The sequence below is a fragment of the Monodelphis domestica genome, chromosome 8 (assembly GCF_027887165.1).
Source record: "Monodelphis domestica isolate mMonDom1 chromosome 8, mMonDom1.pri, whole genome shotgun sequence".
In the NCBI taxonomy this organism is placed as follows: Eukaryota; Metazoa; Chordata; class Mammalia; order Didelphimorphia; family Didelphidae; genus Monodelphis; species Monodelphis domestica.
The window spans coordinates 240,163,477-240,182,440 of record NC_077234.1 but is presented as its reverse complement, the minus strand read 5'-3'; the positions used below and the strand labels follow the sequence as shown (position 1 = coordinate 240,182,440).

The 18,964-nt window shown below is 35.4% G+C and overlaps 1 protein-coding gene across 5 annotated transcripts in view; it reads left to right on the top strand.

Annotated features, from left to right (window-relative positions):
- The window catches only part of SCML2 (Scm polycomb group protein like 2), a 157,812-nt gene that overhangs the window by 97,510 nt on the left and 41,338 nt on the right, over positions 1-18,964 (top strand). For all 5 annotated transcript variants that reach the window (XM_007500826.3, XM_016424760.2, XM_007500827.3 and 2 more), the window contains one exon: positions 17,602-17,852. In XM_007500826.3, the coding sequence (XP_007500888.1) occupies positions 17,602-17,852 (251 nt within the window). The remainder of the gene's footprint in view (positions 1-17,601; positions 17,853-18,964) is intronic.

The window sequence follows — 18,964 nt, the reverse complement described above, 5'->3', positions numbered from 1 at the left end:
TTCCAGTATACATTTATTCTTTAGTTCTACAGATATTTGGGTTAGAGGTCATTTGAGTAAATGTTAGTTACATTAAACATTTATTTATGGAGGTAGCTAGGTGGCTTAGGGGATAGAGACCCAGGTCTGGAGCTAGGAGGTCAAATGTGGCCTCATAGACTTCCTGGCTATGTGACCCTGGGCAAGTCATTTTCCTCCAATTGCCTGGCCTTTACCTTTTGGCCTTTTCTGTCTTGGAATCAATACTTAGTGTCAATTACAAGACAGAAGATATGGGGTTTATTTTTTTTTTAAGTTCATTTATGCTTATCCTCAAGAATGGAAGAGATTGAAAATACTTAAGTCTTTAAAAAGCTACCTGGGGGCAGCTGTGTAGCTCAGTGGATTGAGAGCCAGGTCCAGAGATGGGAGGTCCTGGTTTTAAATATAACCTCAGATATAACCTATTATAACCTATTGCCTAGCCCATACCACTCTTCTGCCTTAGAACCAATACACAGTATTGATTCTAAGATGGAAGGTAGGGGTTTAAAAAAAAAAAAGATAAAACGATACCTTAGGTCAGTTATTATTGACAAATGAAACCAGTTTTTTTGTTCATTCCCATCAATCCAATGTATACCTCATTCTGTTCAGTATCTTAAGTCTTTCTTTTTGTAGTTCAAGATGGTGATGATTGAGCCCCTTCTTCTCACTCTGAAATTCTCTCACCTCTGTTTTCCATCATCTAATATAATCCCAGCTTTAAACCTAGAAAGGATTTAACTCTATTTTACAAACTCAGAGTCTGAGGCCAAGAGAAGTTAAGTTAAGGGTGTTGTCCAAAGGAAAGCTCAGATTCAAACCCAGGTCTTTTGATTTCCAATCTAGCTTTTGTTTCACTGTACTGCTTGTCACTATATTATACAGTTCTTTCTTTTTCAGAACCATAGCCAGATTTATAATCCAGGATCTTGTCATCAGTAATCATCATCAAAGACCCTAATCATGCAATACACCAAATATGAAACTGATTCCTGCTATCTGGTAGCTTGAAATATGACAGAAACATTTCAGTGACAAAATGTTCACATATATAGCAGTAAAAACATTAATCTTCAAATAAACAATACTTTCAGTATGTTCTAAAGACAAAAATATTACTCACTCTCAGGGAATTTCTGTTTCAGGAGTCCATGGAGTGGTAGAGTACATAAAAGCAGATAAAAATACATACTGAGTAAATACAAAGTATTTACAGATAAAATACACATAAAGATACAGATAAAATGTACATAAAAGCAGATAAAAATACATACTAAGTAAATACAAAGTAGGGCTTCTAGGTGGCAAAGTAGATAAAAGTACTAGTTTTGGAGTCAGAGTCATCTTCTCTATTTAAAATCTGGCCTCAGACACTTAATAGCTATATGACCCCTGAGCAAGTCCCCCAACTCTGTTTGCCTCAGTTCCTCATCTGTAAAATGATTGGAAGAAAGGGCAAACTACTCCAATATCTTTTCTAAGAAAACCCCAAATGGGGTCACAAAGAGTTGGACATGTCTGAAAACAATTGAATAACAAAAAAACATACTAGGTAATTTTAAAAAGGGAGGAGATACTGAGGGATTCAGAAAGGGTTAAACAAGGCATAGCACACCTGAGCTAGGAGGCTAGGAATTCTAAGTAAAAGTGAGAAGAGAGTGTATTCTAGGCATGGGGAGTATAGATTGAAAAGACATGGATACAAGAAATGGTATATTTGTTAAAGAGAAAACGAAAATGCCAGTTCAACTGGACTTTAGAGTGAGATAGGAATAATTTTTAAGTCTGGAAAGGTATTTTTTTTTAACTTCTAAAATTTTTTATTTAATTAATTAATTTAGAATATTTTTCTATGGTTACAAGATTCATGTTCTTTCCCTCCCCTCCCCTTAAACGCCTCCAGAAGCGCAATTCCACTGGGTTTTATATGTGTCATTGATCAAGACCTATTTCCGTATTATTGATATTTGCACTAGGGTGATCGCTTAGAATCTATATCCCTAATCATATCCCCATTGACCCATGTGATCTAGCAGTTGTTTTTCTTCTTTGTTTCTACTCCCACAGTTCTTTTTCTGGATGTGGATAGTATTCTTTCTCTTAACTCCCTCAGAATTGTCCTGGATCATTGCGTTGCTGCTAGTAGAGAAGTCCATTACATTCGATTGTACCACAGTGTATCAGTCTCTGTGTACAATGTTTTCCTGGTTCTGCTCCTTTCGCTCTGCATCACTTCCTGGAGGTTGTTCCAGTTCACATGGAATTTCTCCACTTTATTATTCCTTTGAGCACAACAGTATTCCATCACCAACATATACCACAATGTGTTCAGCCATTCCCCAATTGATGGGCATCCCCTCGTTTTCCAGTTTTTTGCCACCATAACGAACGCAGCTATGAATATTCTTGTACAAGTCTTTTTCCTTATTATCTCTTTAGGGTACAAACCTAGCAGTGCTATGGCTGGATCAAAGGGCAGACAGTCTTTTAGCACCCTTTGGGCATGGTTCCAAATTGCCATCCAGAATGGTTGGATCACTGGAAAGGTATTTTAGATCCAGATGATGAGGATTTAAAAATATCAAAAGGAGAAATTTGTATTTTCTCCTAAAGGCACTATGGAGCTCTTGGAACCTGAGTAGTGGAGTGACATGGTGATATTTCTGCTGTGAGAATACCATTTTGGCACTTGTTTGGAGAATAGATTGGGAAGGGGAAAGATTTGGGGCAGGGATACCTAGATACCTTAGATTTTGTTTACTTGTATTTTAGCAGAGCTTTTGATAAAGTATCTCATACTATTCTAATGGAGAAGATTGAAAGATAATGAATTAATTGTGTGAGAAACTGATTACTACAACAGAGAGACTTGCAAGCAGATGCAAGGAATGGAAGCTTGGAGGACTGTCCTTCAAGGAGAGAAGGGAAGATTCCAGAGAAGAATTTGGTCACAGAGATAGTTTAAGAAAGCCACCACCTGAAACTTCTGCTCTCTTGAACTTGGAGAAAGGAGCCAGAAGATGACTGCTATGAATTCTTGAGCAATAATTTAAGCTTGGAAAAGTTTGAGGCATAGTGCTGAAGATCCTTTTCAAGTTATTAACAATTTCCCCTTAAGGACAAATCAACCATATTTCCTTATATTGAACTTTATAATAGATTAGGGAAACCTTATATTCCCTCTGCCCTATCCCATCTCCCTAACTTCTTTCCTTTAAATAAAACCCCTTTTGATACTGTGAAAATTAATTTATTAGAAGTTGCTGGTAACTTATCTTCTCTGAAGAGCTGTTGAAATCAACTGAAGGACCCAGAAAGTGGGTGAGGGGGGAGGAGTAAAAATCCCAGTTCTCAGTCTAACCTTATTTCCTAGTGTAACCGTTCCAGTACTACTCTTACCATTAAATACCATAGTAAAAGAGCCTCCATTACAGTTGATAATACAGATTAATGAATTCAAACGTGGTTCGATGGCCTGGTTTAAAAAATAGTTGTTAGTGGTTTAGCAGTTCAGTGACAGAATGGCAGGAAGCATCTTCCCACCCTTTTGGATGCAGTGCCCGAGGACTTATACTTGGCCCTATACTAGGTAACATTTTCATTGATGATTCAGATAAAGACATAAATAGCATCTGTTCACTATACATTTTTTTTTTTTAAAGATTGGAAGTGAGGTTGTCAGTAGGGTGATGTGGCAGAACAAAAAGTTGATGCAATTAAAAGGGGCATTAGCATCTAGGAATAAGGAGACGATAATCCATGTATGCTCTGCTCTCCTCATCTGGACTGTTGTGTTCAGTTCTGGATGAGATAGTTCAGAGAGAACATGAACACGAGGGAGAATGGTGAGTTTCTCTCCTGTCTTCTCAATCTTTTACTGCAGCATCAAAGACAGAAAAATACTAAATCTTTATAAGACTACATACCTAGAAAAAAGACAAATTTGGGACATTTACTTTCTATTCTGCCTACTTGTCCACTTCTTAAGGTTTCTTTTTTCCATTCACATATAAAAATTATATGTGTATTTCAAAGATTTTTTATTTAATTGTTGATAGTACTTTACTGATAGTAAATGTGATAACAAGAAGATCTCATTTAGATAACACTTTAATGTTTTTGAAGTAGTTTAATATCTCATTTAATAACTGATAAAGATTAAAGCCTCTTCTATTCCTTAGCAAATATTTAGTGGAAAATTATCATTATATGGTGGCTAACCCTGTGAATCTAGTTAAGCATTCAATTTCTGAGCTCTCTGAATTTGTATTATATCATTCTGATACTTATTCTTTAATGTACTCATTTTGTAATGCCATGTATAATAGACACATGTCTATGTCTTATCGCTGTACTGTATTATAAATTGCTTGGAGACAAGAATTGCATTTTATCTAAATTTTTTGTTGACTCCAGGGCTTAGCACAGTGTTCTGTAGTTGATAAATGAACCCTTAGAAAAACCTAGCATCTCATCTTTATGCCATGATAAGATATCAGAAGGACTTTATTGGAAGCCTACTGATATGTATTTGTTTAAATGAGATAAGCAAGAAGCAACATACCAGATATGTAACATTCTAGTGAAAGTTTTGTGTAGTGTTATGGATAAGATTCAAAAGATATGTGCCTGTCAATTGTTAACACCTAGACCTTCATATTTCAAGTGATGTGTTATACTTAGCAGAATCAGGATGGCTAAAGTTATTCTTTGATACTACCATATTGTAAAATTCATGGAGATAAAGAAAACTTTATGGGTTACTAGTAACTCTGCCACAACATTAAGTATTTATTTCTAAATGCTTTGCTGTCACTTTTGCTATTCTTGGTAGATGTGAGTGTTTAACTTCCTTCTGTATTCCCCGTTAACTTTAGATTTACCAGTTCCTTTTCCATTCCCGAGATGAACTAACTACATGTGTTCTTTACAGGAGGATCTATTTGAATTCATGATACCCTTCTCTATGTGGAGGTCTATATGAAACAAGTGAAAAAAAAATTTCATGGTAGTTATAAGAAATTGTAGAGTCGTTCTAATTTTTATGTTTCACAGTTTCTTTTCACCCCCCCCCCATGACCCTTACAGATTACAATATCATAATTATGATCTTATCACTAAATCAGAGAAAGGAATTACAAAATTTGGTAACTGTTAGATAAATGGGGTGAGCAACATTGGATAAATGGGGATGGTACAAAGGTTGTGAGCCATGGTGACTATACAATTAATAGTAACTTTAACAATAAGAGTAAGTGAGGTTGGAAGAGAAATAATTTGGCAGGGAAATCTGATTGTTATAATGAACAACTGTCATTTTGGGGAACCCATGATAAAATGTGCAGTCCCTTCTTAATAGGTGTTGGCTTCAGAATTTAGAATAACACTGACACTCTCTCATATGGCCAGTACTTCACTCAGTCTCTGTCTCAGTTCTCTCTTCCTCCCCTCGTTTTATTTCTTCCTTCCCTCCTTCCCTTTCCTCCAGTTTGAGAATCCCTAGAAGGAAAAAAAGGGATGGGGATTGGGTAGTCAAAGAGAAAAAAAATGCTTATTCCAAGTCACTATTGTGGCATGCTGCCTCCTGGGTTTGTTGAAATTGAGATGTCTAAGAAATGTCCAGTTTCAGATGTCTAGTTGGTGATTCAAGGTTCGAATGCAGGAGGAAGTCTAGATGTGGATAAATAGATCTGGAAATCATTAAGAGATGAACCTATGAGAGCTCATTAGACTGACAAGGGAGGTAAATAGAGAGAGAAGACACCCATATATGCTGGGTATAGCATAGATGAAGATCCAGCATAACTACAAGAGTAACATGACAAATAGGAAAATCAAGAGACCATATAGTCACAACATCTCAGATAAGAGAGCAGGAATTTTTTTTAAAAATTGATTTATGTTTTTATTGTAGTTAGTAAAATGTATGTTTAGTATTTGCTTTTATGCATTTGCTTATGAGGTTTTTATCCTGTAACATGTGGTCAATATTTATAAATGTTCCATGTATTCAACTAAACCAAAAACACTTATTAAGCATCTTCTTTATGCCAAGCATTGTGCTAGTCATTGGGCATACAAGTCTAAAGAATGAAACAATCCTTACTCAAGGAGCTGATTTTCTAACAAAGGAGACAAGAAGTGTTGTATCCAAATATACGAAAGCTAAATAAAAAGACAAATATGAAGGCAGTTTAGAAGGAAGAGCAATGGGAGAAAGGCTTCACATAGAAGATGGTGCTTGAACTATGACTTGATTCTGAGAAAGGCATTGAACAACAACAGGGATTCTTTGAAGTGATGGTGTGAAGATTGTCATTATACATGTGAGATAGTCAATGCAAAGTCATGGGGATGGGAGATGAATTTTCATGTATGAAGAACCAATAGATGACCAGACCAGTTTCATTCTTATCAAGGATTGTGGAAGGAGATGGGGGAAAAGGGTAATTTTTAATGAGATTGGAATGATAGATTAGGCCTAGGTTGTAAAGGATTTTAAAAGGTAAAGAGAAATTTATATTTGGTTCTATATGCAATAGGAAGCCATTGGAATTTATTATGTTGGGGATTTATATTGCCAGATTTTCACTTAAACATAATCACTTTAGTGTCTAAGAAAAGGATATATATAGGTAGGGAGAACAATCAAGAGGATCTTTCTATAATCTAGGCAAGAGATGATAAAAGTCAAAAATAAAGTGGTAGCTGTAGTATTGAAGGAAAAGGCATCTGAATATGCTGTAGAATGGCAAGAGTTAGCAACTAATTGGATGTGTGGGATGAAGGAAAGTGATGAATTGAGAATAATTCAGAGTTTGTGAATTAGGGAGACTGGGAGGATGGCGCCTTCAACAGAAATAAGGATGTTTGGAAGAGGGATAAATTTAGGGCAAAGATAATGAGACTCTTCCTAGGCTTTAGAACTCTAGTCATTTGTTTTAGAGAGTACCTTCAATTGATTTTTTATGCAATGATTTTATAGTGAAGGAAGGATTTCAAGATACAGGCTACTCACATTTCTTACATTTTTTTTTCTCTGATGGACTTAGAGAAAAATGAAAGTATATATTATTTAGCTCATATAGAAATTGGACATTTTCCTCAAACGAGACTTCCTTAGATTTCTTTCCATAGAATTAAAATTGTATTTATTAAAATGGCTTAATCACATGTTGTCTCATCTTTAATCCTTGGAATATGGTTATAAGAGCCTAACTAGAGCTATGACATACTGCATGCGTAAGCTTAGGCTTACAGATAGATGATTCAATTCAAAATACTTTGCATTGGGAGATTTATTTGAAGGTCATTTTGAGAATGAAGCAAAAGACCATAAAAATATTGAGACCATAGCTTTCATTGGAAGTAGTGCTAGAGTCTATGTCTGTGTTGGTGAACCTATGGAACACATGCTGGAGCGGGTTGCTAAACCATGAAGAAATTTCTCATATGACTCACCCCTCTCTTCAGCAGCCCAATGGGAGTGCTTCTTCCTTCCCCTCTCTTGGAGTAAAGGGGTGGGGGGACTCGCATGTGGCATGAGGATGAAGTTTGGGCATTCAGTCTCTAAAAGGTTTGCCATCACTAGTTCATGTACTTTAAGGATAGACTTCTGTGGGGTCTAATCTGAAAAATTATGGGTTGTGAAGACAATGTATATATGCCATCCAGATGTGTTACTGTGAAGTTTGATGATCAGAAACATGCAATAAGATCTTTTGATAAAAAGTCTGTTAGGAATGAAATTCAGGATCCTAAAACTAGTCCTTCTGAGGGCACAGTAGGACGGTGTTTAATGTGGACTAAGTTAGGTGTCTTCTGAGTAGTTTAAGGATTTATTGTGAAAGTATGGACCTTTTCAACCAGAATTACCTGAGTACATTCACTGGATACACCGAGTATATAATCACAGTGGTTTTGCAAAAGTATACGGTCAAGTCTTTTTAATATAATTATATTCTTCTATTAAAAAGTGTGAAATTAAGATTTAGCCAACTGGAAGGGAAATAAATTACAAATCCTTAAAAACATTGTATTTGAGGATTCCATTTGGATATCAATATATATTGTTCCGATATAGGGCTGTAATAGAGATTTTTCTAGCTATGATATTGTATGGGTTATCAAGACTCCAGAGTTTCAAAAACTTAGCTTTGGAGTCATCTTTGCACTGTCTTCTCACAACTGATATCTATATCTTTCTGCCCTCTTTCTGTGTATCTCATCTGCCTGTCTGTCTATCTGTAGGTGTTTATGTCTGTATGTCTGTATCTATCCTGTCTAATCTGTCTGCTCTCTCAGCTTATAGAGAGGTCCAAGCTTCTTGTCAGATGAATTATTATGGCAGAATGTACTGGAGACAGAATTCCATGGCCTTTTTCCCCAGTATGCTTGATCAAATTATTCACCTAGTGTTTCTGAAGGAGTGGAGCTGAAAATACAGACACAGTAGCCACGATGGAAACTCCTTTGGACTTTGTTATACTTGTTATTAAAACATATTTGGGACAAAAAAAAAGAAAATTAATTCCATTTTGGTTATGTTGAGTTTGAGATATCTCCAGGATATCCATTTTGAAATACTCAGTAGTCAATTATTGATGGGTAATGGAAGCTCAGGAGTATTATTGAGGATATATCAAGGTACTAAATGTAGAGATTTTTTGAGTCATTTGCCTAGAAATAACTGAACCTATTGTAGCTAATAAGATAGAGAAGAGAAAAGGGCTCAGGACAGAATTTTGGTGAACACTATTAGACCTTATATAGATAAACCAGCAAGTGAGGAGCAGTTAAGAGGAAAACTAGAAGAGACTGGTATCATGAAAACCCAGAAAGGAGAATCTATCCAGGAGGAAAAGTTGGTTAGTGAAGTCAAGTACAAAGCTGAGAGATATTTATAATCTTACTTTTATATTCATTCAATAATCATCAGGAAAATGTAATATTCTACTTTTTAAAAATATCTACTGAGGTTCTTAAATTCTTTTTGTTGTTGTTCCTTTGGCTAGATTTCTTTAATTCTGAAAAGGACATATTGAGGTTCCTCACTATATCTATCTATCTATCTATCTATCTATCTATCTATCTATCTATCTATCTATCTATCTATCTATCTATCTATCTATGTATCTATCTATCTATAGATATAGATATAGATAGATATAGGTTTTTTTGCTATTTTTCTCTTTAATTCTCTTAGCTTTTTTCCTTTAAGCATTAAGTAGCATGTCTGTCTGCATCATTAAATAATAAAAATATTACATATATGATGCCTTTAAATATAATGTAGTTTTCCTATTTCATTTAACCATGACTATTTTCACTTTTGCCAACTACCACCAAATTTTAGAGTTTACTTGAAGGTATGATAATTTTCTTTAGACCATCATTTTGACTGTGGGAATCTTTGTGTTGCAATGTTATTTAATTGTAAATAGCATATTGTTGGAGTCTGCTTTCTAATCTCTTATCTTATCTCTTATTGTGAGTGTATTCATCTAATATTCATAGTTATGATGGTTAATTATGTTTCCCTCCATCCTGTTAAACTTTTTCTTTTCTTTCCTGTTTCCAGCCCCCCTCTTCACAAAAAGGAATGTGATGAAAAACAAGGAATGTGAAAAACACTAGTGATCTTCATTTCCACTTCTTTTCTCTTCCTTTGTCCAGATCCTGTTAGATCTTCCATCCCATCTCCTTCCTCTGTCTGTTTCTCTATTTACCTTTTTTTATAATTTATCTTTGAGGTTGAAGTTTATGTTGGTTATAATTTTATTACTTCCTCTTAAGCTTTCTCTCCTTTCTCCTTGTCCCCAGCTATTCCCTTGTTCAGTTCAATGTATTTCTATGTCAAACTGGGCTCAATTTTTTTTTGTCTAATTTAAGATTAGAATGTGGTGCCATTGTCCTCATATTTATATGCTCTTTATTTCCTACAATCAAATTATGAGAAATAGTAACTTTCCCTGTCTTCCTCCCAGAAAGTCTGCAAGTATGTATCAAGCACTTACTAGGTGCCAAGCCAAGTGCTAAGCACTGGTAAAGAAAGGGGGGAAAGTCCCCTGCCTTCAAGAAGATGATGTGGCAGATGTGGCAGGGTATAAATACCTAGTGTAAACAGGGTAAATCAGAGGAAATTTTAGAGGGGAGGCACTGCCATTGAGGGGTCCCAGAGGAAGACCTCTTACAGAGGTAGGATTTGTGCTAAGATTTGAACAAAGCCAGAGAAACCAAATCAGAAGGCAGAGATGAAGGAGGAAAGTAGTCTTGGCATAGTGGACAGCCAATGAAAAGGTGTAAAATTGGGAGATAAGAATGTCAGTGTTGCTGGATTTTGGAGTGTATTGAGGATACTAAAGCATAAGAAGCCTGAAAAATAGGAAAGGTTCAGGTTAGGAAGAACTTTAAAAGTCAATCAGAGAATTTTATATTTGATTGTGGAAGTGATAGAGAGCCCTTTTAAAACATTTTTTTCTTTCTTCATACCATGAAATTAGAATAAAGCTACTCCAAGACTTTATAACTATATTATTTAATATTATATGCCCTCCTTGAACGACTTTGGGGTTTAGAAAGCACCTTGGTTGCTTCCTTCCCCCTTTTTTTAGAATATAAAATTTTAGAATATAAATACTTCATTATTGTTTAGCCCTTCTAACTGCTCACATATTTTTAGGTTTCTCTTGACGTCTATGCTTGCATTTCAAAATTTTTTCAAGGACAGGGGTCCTCAAACTACATACGGCCCCTGGAGGCCATTTATCCGGCCCCTAATGCACTTCCGGAAGGGGCACCTCTTTCATTGGTGGTCAGTGAGAGGAGCACAGGATGCAGATGCATCCTGTGTTCCTGGAGTACTGTATGTGGCAGTGCCGCAAAGTGCAGTGTCGCTCATGTACAGTACTACTTCTGTTGATATAATCCTTTGCAATGGCGCTTTGTTCTTAGAGTAACTGAAGGAGAACAAGGTGCCGGGCAAAGGATTATGTGGCTGCACAATGGAAGACGTTAGCATGGTGAGCGGTGATCTGGGGGAGGGGATTCTGCACTGTCTCTACTGCTGCTGGGTATAGTGGTGGTGGTGATGGGCCTGTGCAAGGTGTGACAGGCCCATCACAGTGCAGCCTCTGCTATCCCAGACAGTGGTATGTTCATAGTTTGTTTTTTTAATAGTCTGGCCTTCCAATGGTCTGAGGGACAGTGAACTGGCCCCCTGTGTTTGAGGACCCCTATTCTAAGGTCTTACCTTATCAAGGAGAATGCTTGAAAGTCCTCTATTTCATTAAAAATTCCCCTTCCCCCCTTTTAAACTTTGTAGCATTTTCTCTATGGTAAAATTTCTATCTCATATATAAATGATCTTGAATGGTTCCTTTTTTCTTGAACTCTATTTCCTGCTTCTTATACTACTTTATGTTTGATAAAGCCCTGAATTTTAGAGGTGACATTCCTGTAAGTTGTTTTTCTTTTTTTTTCCCTAAGGAGATAAGAAGAATGTTTTCATTTTCATCTGCTCTCTAGTTCTAATACATTTGTGTATTTATCAATTTTTTTTGTTGTTTATTATTGGTTTGAGGTGGGGGAGGAGTTATGCCTTGCCTTTCAGAGAGTCTGGTGATTCTTTTATATTTCTTCTTGCTCTTTTTTCCAGGTCATTTAAAAAAGAGTAGTTACTTTAGACTGACTTGTCTCTTTTCATTATACTATTTTAGTTGTAATATTTTTTGTTGCCTCATTGAGTTTTGCACTCTCCCTTCTCATTTTTCACAAATTGATCAAGTATTATTTCCCCCTCCCCTTTTTTTGTTAAATGAATGCCATTTTCTTTTGATCTCCACCCCACTTGAGGAAGCAAGAAAAGCAAAATGTCCTTTTGCATATATGTATACTTAAACAAAAAAAATTCTTGAATTGTTCAGGTCTTGAAAAAATATGTTTCAGTCTGAACAGGACCAGTGACATCCCAGGATAATGTCTTATGCATGAACTGGATTTAGGTGAGGCAGAGTTGCACAGTTTTCACTTTCACTCTGTCTTCCAGTCATCACAGTCCAGTGGTAAAACAAAAGTCAGGACAAATTGGCCATGGCCTGGGATGCAATGGATGACTGCTATCTTCCATGTCTGACCAAGGTCTGGTTGCCCCATAGCATTTGCTTTAGCTGCCTTCATGGCCTTTGTAATGAATTGTTCTCATCTGCCCATTCAGTCAGGAGAAATCTTCAAATGCTTGGGGTAGATTTCTCCAAAACTCACAGATAGTTTTGAGGCCTATTGGTTACTCTCAACTTGGTTTAGCCCATCTGCTAAGACATCTTTCCAAAGGTGTAATTGCCACAGCTTCTTAAAGCTATAAGTGAGAATTGGGTGAAAGGTGGGCACCAAAGGCAAGTGAGCAGCCTGAAAAGGGCTCAGAAAGCCAATACTCTATAGGTGCTATTTCTCCCTGAACACCTTGTACACCCATCACATTTACATCAGGAGGTGGTTAAAATACTTCATCTTTGGTTCTCTGAACTAGTCCAGTCATTCTGGGAAGCAGTATGAAACTGTGGCCAAAACTCTAAATGAAATCAAAGAAGGAGGAAAAATATTTAATAATATCTTGGTCATCACTTGATCAACTTTCTTGGTGTTTCAAAGTTACTTGTCTTTACAATGTTATTATTATATATAAATTGTTTTCCTGGTTCTGCTTATTTCACTCTACATCACTTCATGCAGCTCTTTCCATTTTTCTCTGAAACTTCATAATTTCTTAGAGTACAATATTATTCTGTCATATTCATGTACATATACTGTAAAATTTGTTCACCCATTCCCCAAATGATGCACATCACCTCAGTTTTCAGTTATTTGCCACCATAATAAGACATGTTATAATATTTTTGTTTATAAGGTCTTTTTCCTTTTTAATTTCAATTGGAATTTAGGCTTAATAACAATTTCAGTGGGTCAAAGGGTATGTACAATTTACTAGTTTGGGGGGCATAATTCCATATTGCTTCCCAGTTGACTGGACCACTTCACAGTTCCACCAATAGGGCATGAATATACTTTTTTTCCCTACAGCTCCTACAACATTGTCATTTTCCTTTTTTTGTCAACTTTGTCAATTTGTTCAGTATGAGGTGGAACCTCAGAATCATTAGCATTTTGCATTTTTGCACATGGTTATTGCTGGCTTGAATTTTTTAAAAATGAAAACTGTCCATTTATGTCCTTTAGGAATATTTAGGAATATTCTTCAAATACATTTGAACTGGTTTCTTATACATCCAATAAAATAGTCTTTTTTCAGAACTTCTATGTCTTTTTTTCTTCTGGATCACCTTAAAGTGCTTTGGATTTCAGTGCTGATCCTCTGGCCTCTATCTTGGTCTGATTGCTTCCAGCTCCTGACTCAAGTGTGTTGTCACAAAGCTGGGAGTTTTTCACCTATCTTCCACTCCGTCCATCCACCTAAGTTCTCTGAGTTTCCTTATGCCTTTTCCTCCTCCTTTTCAGTCCCTCCCTGTCTTCCTGCAGGCTTCAGGAATTTCTTGGAGTATTTCTGATTAGAGTATTGGAAGGCTTCCAGCTTGTTGATCTGTGCATGCACTTCTTTTCTGGTGAGACCCCTTTCTCACTGTCTCCAGGCTTCTGACTTTTCTTTCTTTCTATTTTTCTTTCTTTCTTTCTACTTTTCTTTCTTTCTACTTTTCTTTCTTCCTGCTTTTCTTGCTTTTCTTGCTTTTCTTTCTTTCTTTCTTTCTTTCTTTCTTTCTTTCTTTCTTTCTTTCTTTCTTTCTTTCTTTCTTTCTTTCTTTCTTTCTTTCTTTCTTTCTTTCTTTCTTTCTTTCTTTCGTCTAGGTGGGTTGAAAGTATTTGTTATATTTCTCTTTGGAGTTCTTGGTCATTATATGATCTGGTGGGATTTTTAGATATTTACTGGAATGCATGTGAGAAAACTAGACTCCTAAGTTCAATCTATCATGCTGTCATTTTAAACCTGGATGAGATATTTTGAGGAAAGAATCAGCAACATAGTAAATATATGGAATAATAATTAAGAATAATTGTTATGCTGCTTAATAAAGTACAGGATAGGGAACTATTTTGGTGAATAAAATGAGTTTGGATTTAGATATGTTGAATTAGAGTTGTAAGATATTTGGGTGGAAATAACTAGCATCTAGTTAGGAATTTGGGTGAATCTCAGGACAGATCTAAGGGCTTATCACTGTAGAGGTGACAATGAAAATTTTAATAACTAAAACCGTAATAGTAGATTATATTTCTCAAGAAGAGAGTAAAATACACACTTGTCTCTTATACCTACATAGAAATGAAGAGCATCCAGTTCATCTCAATAAACACTTACTTTGCCCCTACAAGCCACTAGATGCAAAAGATGCAAAATCTAATTCAAACAGTTCTTGTTCTAAAGACACATTCTTCTCATATGACTGAAGATTGAACAATGTAATGGTATTCCTTTATTTATAGGTTGGAAAGAAAAGCTGGACTGTAATAAAGGGAAATTATAAGCATTAAACAGTGAAGAAGGAATAGAACCAGAATAATAGATAGTCAAGTGAAAAGAGAGTTTTGAGATGTAAGAAAGTAGCTCATTAGTAGTGAGATAAAGCAGAGACCAAGGAGAATGAAAAATCTAAGAAGCCCTTATTTTGGTGCTTTTTTAATCACTGATAATTGATATTAGAAATTCCAATTCAATGATATTGGTTGAGAAGTTAGATTGTCACAGGTAAAGAAGAAATGGTTGGTAAGAAAATGGTGGCAACAAAGTGCATTACAGTTTTTATATGAATTTGTTAATGAAATGCATAGAACTAGGACAGTAGAAGAATATGGGGAAAACATTTTCCAATTAAAGGCAATCTTGAACGTGTTTCAGAAAGAATAAGAAGAATCAGAATAGAGAGATAAATAGAATACTTAAATGGAGGAGGTCATGGTTGAGGGATCAGTTTCCCAGAAAATACAATTTGTGATAAAAGAATAAAATTGGAAGAGGTTAGCCATTGAAAGGAGAATGAGTACTTTTCTTTGAGACCAGAAGGTAGAAAAAGAAGATTGTTGTGCCTCATGGAAGCCACTCATGGTAAATGGCTTTGATTCTTCAGTAAGTTAGAAAATGGGTTGTTTGTCAATATTGACCAGAGGGAGATGTACTAAGCAGGGAAGATTATAAGGGGGTGGGGGGGGGGAGGATAATCTTGCAAATTTTCTCTAGATGAATTAAAATATTATTGAGCAAAAGAGTTGAGATGCGCCAGACCCTCCCTCTAGGAGAATCTTAGGATACATGACAAAAGTGATAGTCCCTATTTTCAAGGAGCTTGCATTTTCTCAGAGAAATAACATAGAGAAATAGAATGGGGATAGTATTTGTTACTCTGGCCCTTGAACTAATAGGTCTTTGAAATTTGAAGCCAGGAAGTAGAAAAAACCACATATGCACACAGACACAACACACTTGTGCACACATGCCCACACCTACAATGTAAACTGATGTAAATATAGGGAAATGGGGAGCCAGTAGCAGCTGAGACCACAAAAGACTTCATTTGTCACTTTAGCTGTGCTTTAAAGGAATCTAAGGATTCTAGGAGTCACATGAGGAGGCGGAGCATATTCCAGGCATGGGGACAACCTTGTAAAGGCATAGAAATGGAAGACTGGAGTTATGTGTGAAGAAAAGCAAAATGGCCAAATTTGGAATGTTGTAGGGTATATAGAGTAACATAAACCTGTAAAGATAGATTGGAGCCATGTTCTAAAGGTCTTTAAAGACCAAACAAGTAGTTTGTATTTGGTCCTAGATGCAGTAGAAAACCACTTCAGTTCATTGAGTTAGGTTTGTGACTTGGCCAAACCTGCATTTTAAGAAGAACACTTTGGCAGCTATAGAGAAAATGGTCGGAGAAGGGAAAGCTTCAAAAGCAGGGAAACCAATTGGGAGTCTTTTGTCTCCTAACACCAGTAACTGATATAGGAGGCAGCAACCTTAGTGCACAGAGTTTGACAGAGGTCATGGAGATGTCATTTGACATTGATAATCTATGGAAAATGGGGAGTGAGGGAGAGGGAGGAGTTGAAGGGGATGGAGCTTGTGTGTATGGGTGACTAAGGATAGTAGCACTCTCAACTAAAGAAGGATAGTTCAGAAAAGAGGCAGGGTGGGGGGACAGTGATGGGGGATGAAGATAATGAATTCTGTTTAGAAAACATGAAGTTCAAGATATCTTTTGGGTCATCAAGTTAATATTTGGGAGTTGGCTGCATAGAGGTAGTAATTGTCCCCATGGGACTTGTTGAAATTATTAAGAGAAGGAGGAAAGAGAAGAGGGCCCTGGACTGAGTCTTGTTTGGAACAGGTATGATATGGATATTGATCTAACAAAGGAAATGGAGAAGTAGCCCATGAAAATTAGAAGAAAAGTAAGAAAGCAGGGTCTCAAAATTCCAGAGAGACATTTGTGTCCTAGAGAAGAATATAGTCAGCAGCATGTTAGAGGAAATTAAGTAGTTGGGCAAAGAATAGCCTGAAAATGTTACTGAGAATAAAATGGAAAGGAAAGAAAGTATGATACAGTATCATCAGTAAACAGTCAAATCCTAACACCAACTTGTCTAAGCATTAATATGATCTAATCTATTGATACTGTAGAATGGAAAACTAGTGTAAAGAGTATTAAGTTGCTAAATGCACATCCTTTAATAATTAAATTGATTATACATTGTATAGATTTTATGTATGTGTATGTAAAAATTGTACATAGACATTCACATAGTAATTTCTAACTTGGCATCATTTATTATGATAGATTTTTTTTGTTTGTTTTTTATAATGAAAAGTAGAGTGACCAAATCATGAATATTTAAATTTTTTAAAATGTCTTTGCACACTAATCTTAGGAAATGTTCAAACCTAACCAGATTGGATGAGTAATAAGTATTTGGTGGGAAGTAAATGCTTTATATAGAAATGATAATCATGATTCAAGGAACAGTACCATTATTCAGCCTGAAATACTAAGCTACATTTGTGATTAGACAGATATAAGGTCTGGAATATTTATGTTTTCAAAATCTTACAAAGCATTTGATTCAAGAATAGAACATTATTAGTTTGGGCCTTTTCCACATGGCATCTTACTATGTTTGATTCTAGAGATGAGCAAAATAATATTTGCATTGTAAGTATATTACATGAAGGAAAGATGTTTTTCATCATTAGCAAGGGAGAGTATGGAAGGCATTCTAAAGGTGAGTTGATGGAAAGTTTCACTATACCTTGAAAGCTTCATTTTTCACCATGTAAATATTATATTTATATTATGAAGAATTGGACTCTTGTATTTTATGGAAATTTTTGAAAAATGATTTTATTTTAAATGTTCTTATTTTTAACTTAAAATGTAAGTGGCTTTGTAGCCAATGAATTTAAAATCTGTTTCAAAAGCAACTAAAGTTGCGCAAAAATTTATCTAGTCAAAATTAGATAAAATGCCTTAAAATACTGGCATTCATATTGTTTTATTTTTGTTTGTATTTTTTTCTCAGTTTCCATTACAAAGAGTAGTGCAAAAACACAATCTTCCCCTTCCAAAGTGACCCGGCGTTCAATGCAGTCTCCACAGAAAACTGTTCCAATACCAGCACAGCGGGGCAAGAAACCAGGTCGGGCTAAACCACCTGGACAGACTTCAGTCCCCAAGAAGGGCAGGTCTCCTAAAAATGTTTCCCTGACAAAAAACATCTCTCTCACTGAAAATCTCAAAACAAGAAAAAAAGGCCTAAAACCAGGAAGAAAGGTTAGTTTTTCCTACTGCTCTTTAATTTATATTGCAGTTTTTCAGAGTGGCTTATTGTTTGTAACATACCGTTTAGAAATTTATCTACAGTAAAAATCTCTTTAATAATTTAGATGATTTCCTATTTTCTCATATACAGTGCCGTCCATATTGGTAGTCTTTTTTTGCAGCAAAGTTAAGACTTCGAACAATGTTTATTTGATTGTTTAAAAACCACACTGAAAGTTGTGTGTGGATGTATTTTCTTTTAAACCAGCACCTTTTATAACTATATTTCCTTCAAAAAATTTGTTAGAAGAATGACACTTTAAAAATGTAGAATTTACACAATTTTAAATTTAAATGGTAGTTTATTTTATTTTGCAAGTTTCTTGTTTTGTTGAGAAACATCCAAGAATATTTGTGTCAAGCTAATGTTAATCAAAAAAAGTGGCCTTTGTGGGCATTAAATTAATAGATAAAAACACACATAATAAATATGTAGAGTTTTTTTCATTTTGTCAGATTTGAAGCTAGAATGAAGGCTTCCAACTTTATACTTAGGTCTCAAAAGATTTAATGTAGGATTTTTTAGGGGTCTTTTTTTTTTTTAATTAGAGAACTGATCTATATTGCAATGGTTCCTAACTTTTTCAAATATGAAGACCCCTTCTTAACTCTTTGTTTCAGACTACTGCTCATAGTTGTATCATTAGTATTTTTTGAACAAAAAAAGAAAAAGATAAAAAAGCCACTGTATTCAGTAATGCTTTTATGTTTTTAAAAAAATCTGAACAGCACCCAAAATACAGTAAAAATAGTAATGTTAAATATGAAACATGATTTACACAGTTGACCCAAGGTATACTTGCTTTTTTTTTTTTAATCTGAATCTTGGTACATATTTTGTTGGAGCTGAATAAGGATCAGTGTGACAGTGCTTGGTTCTCATAGTCATGGACCTTGCTTAGTTTATTGGAGATCCTTATTCAGGAACCACTATATCATGCAGTAATTTTTAAGGTTTTAGACATTATAAGGAATTTATGTATAGGTATATAGATACAAAGTAGCCTATTTACCACAAATTGAAGAATTAAAGTAAAATTGTGTGTGCATGAGAAAAGCTATTA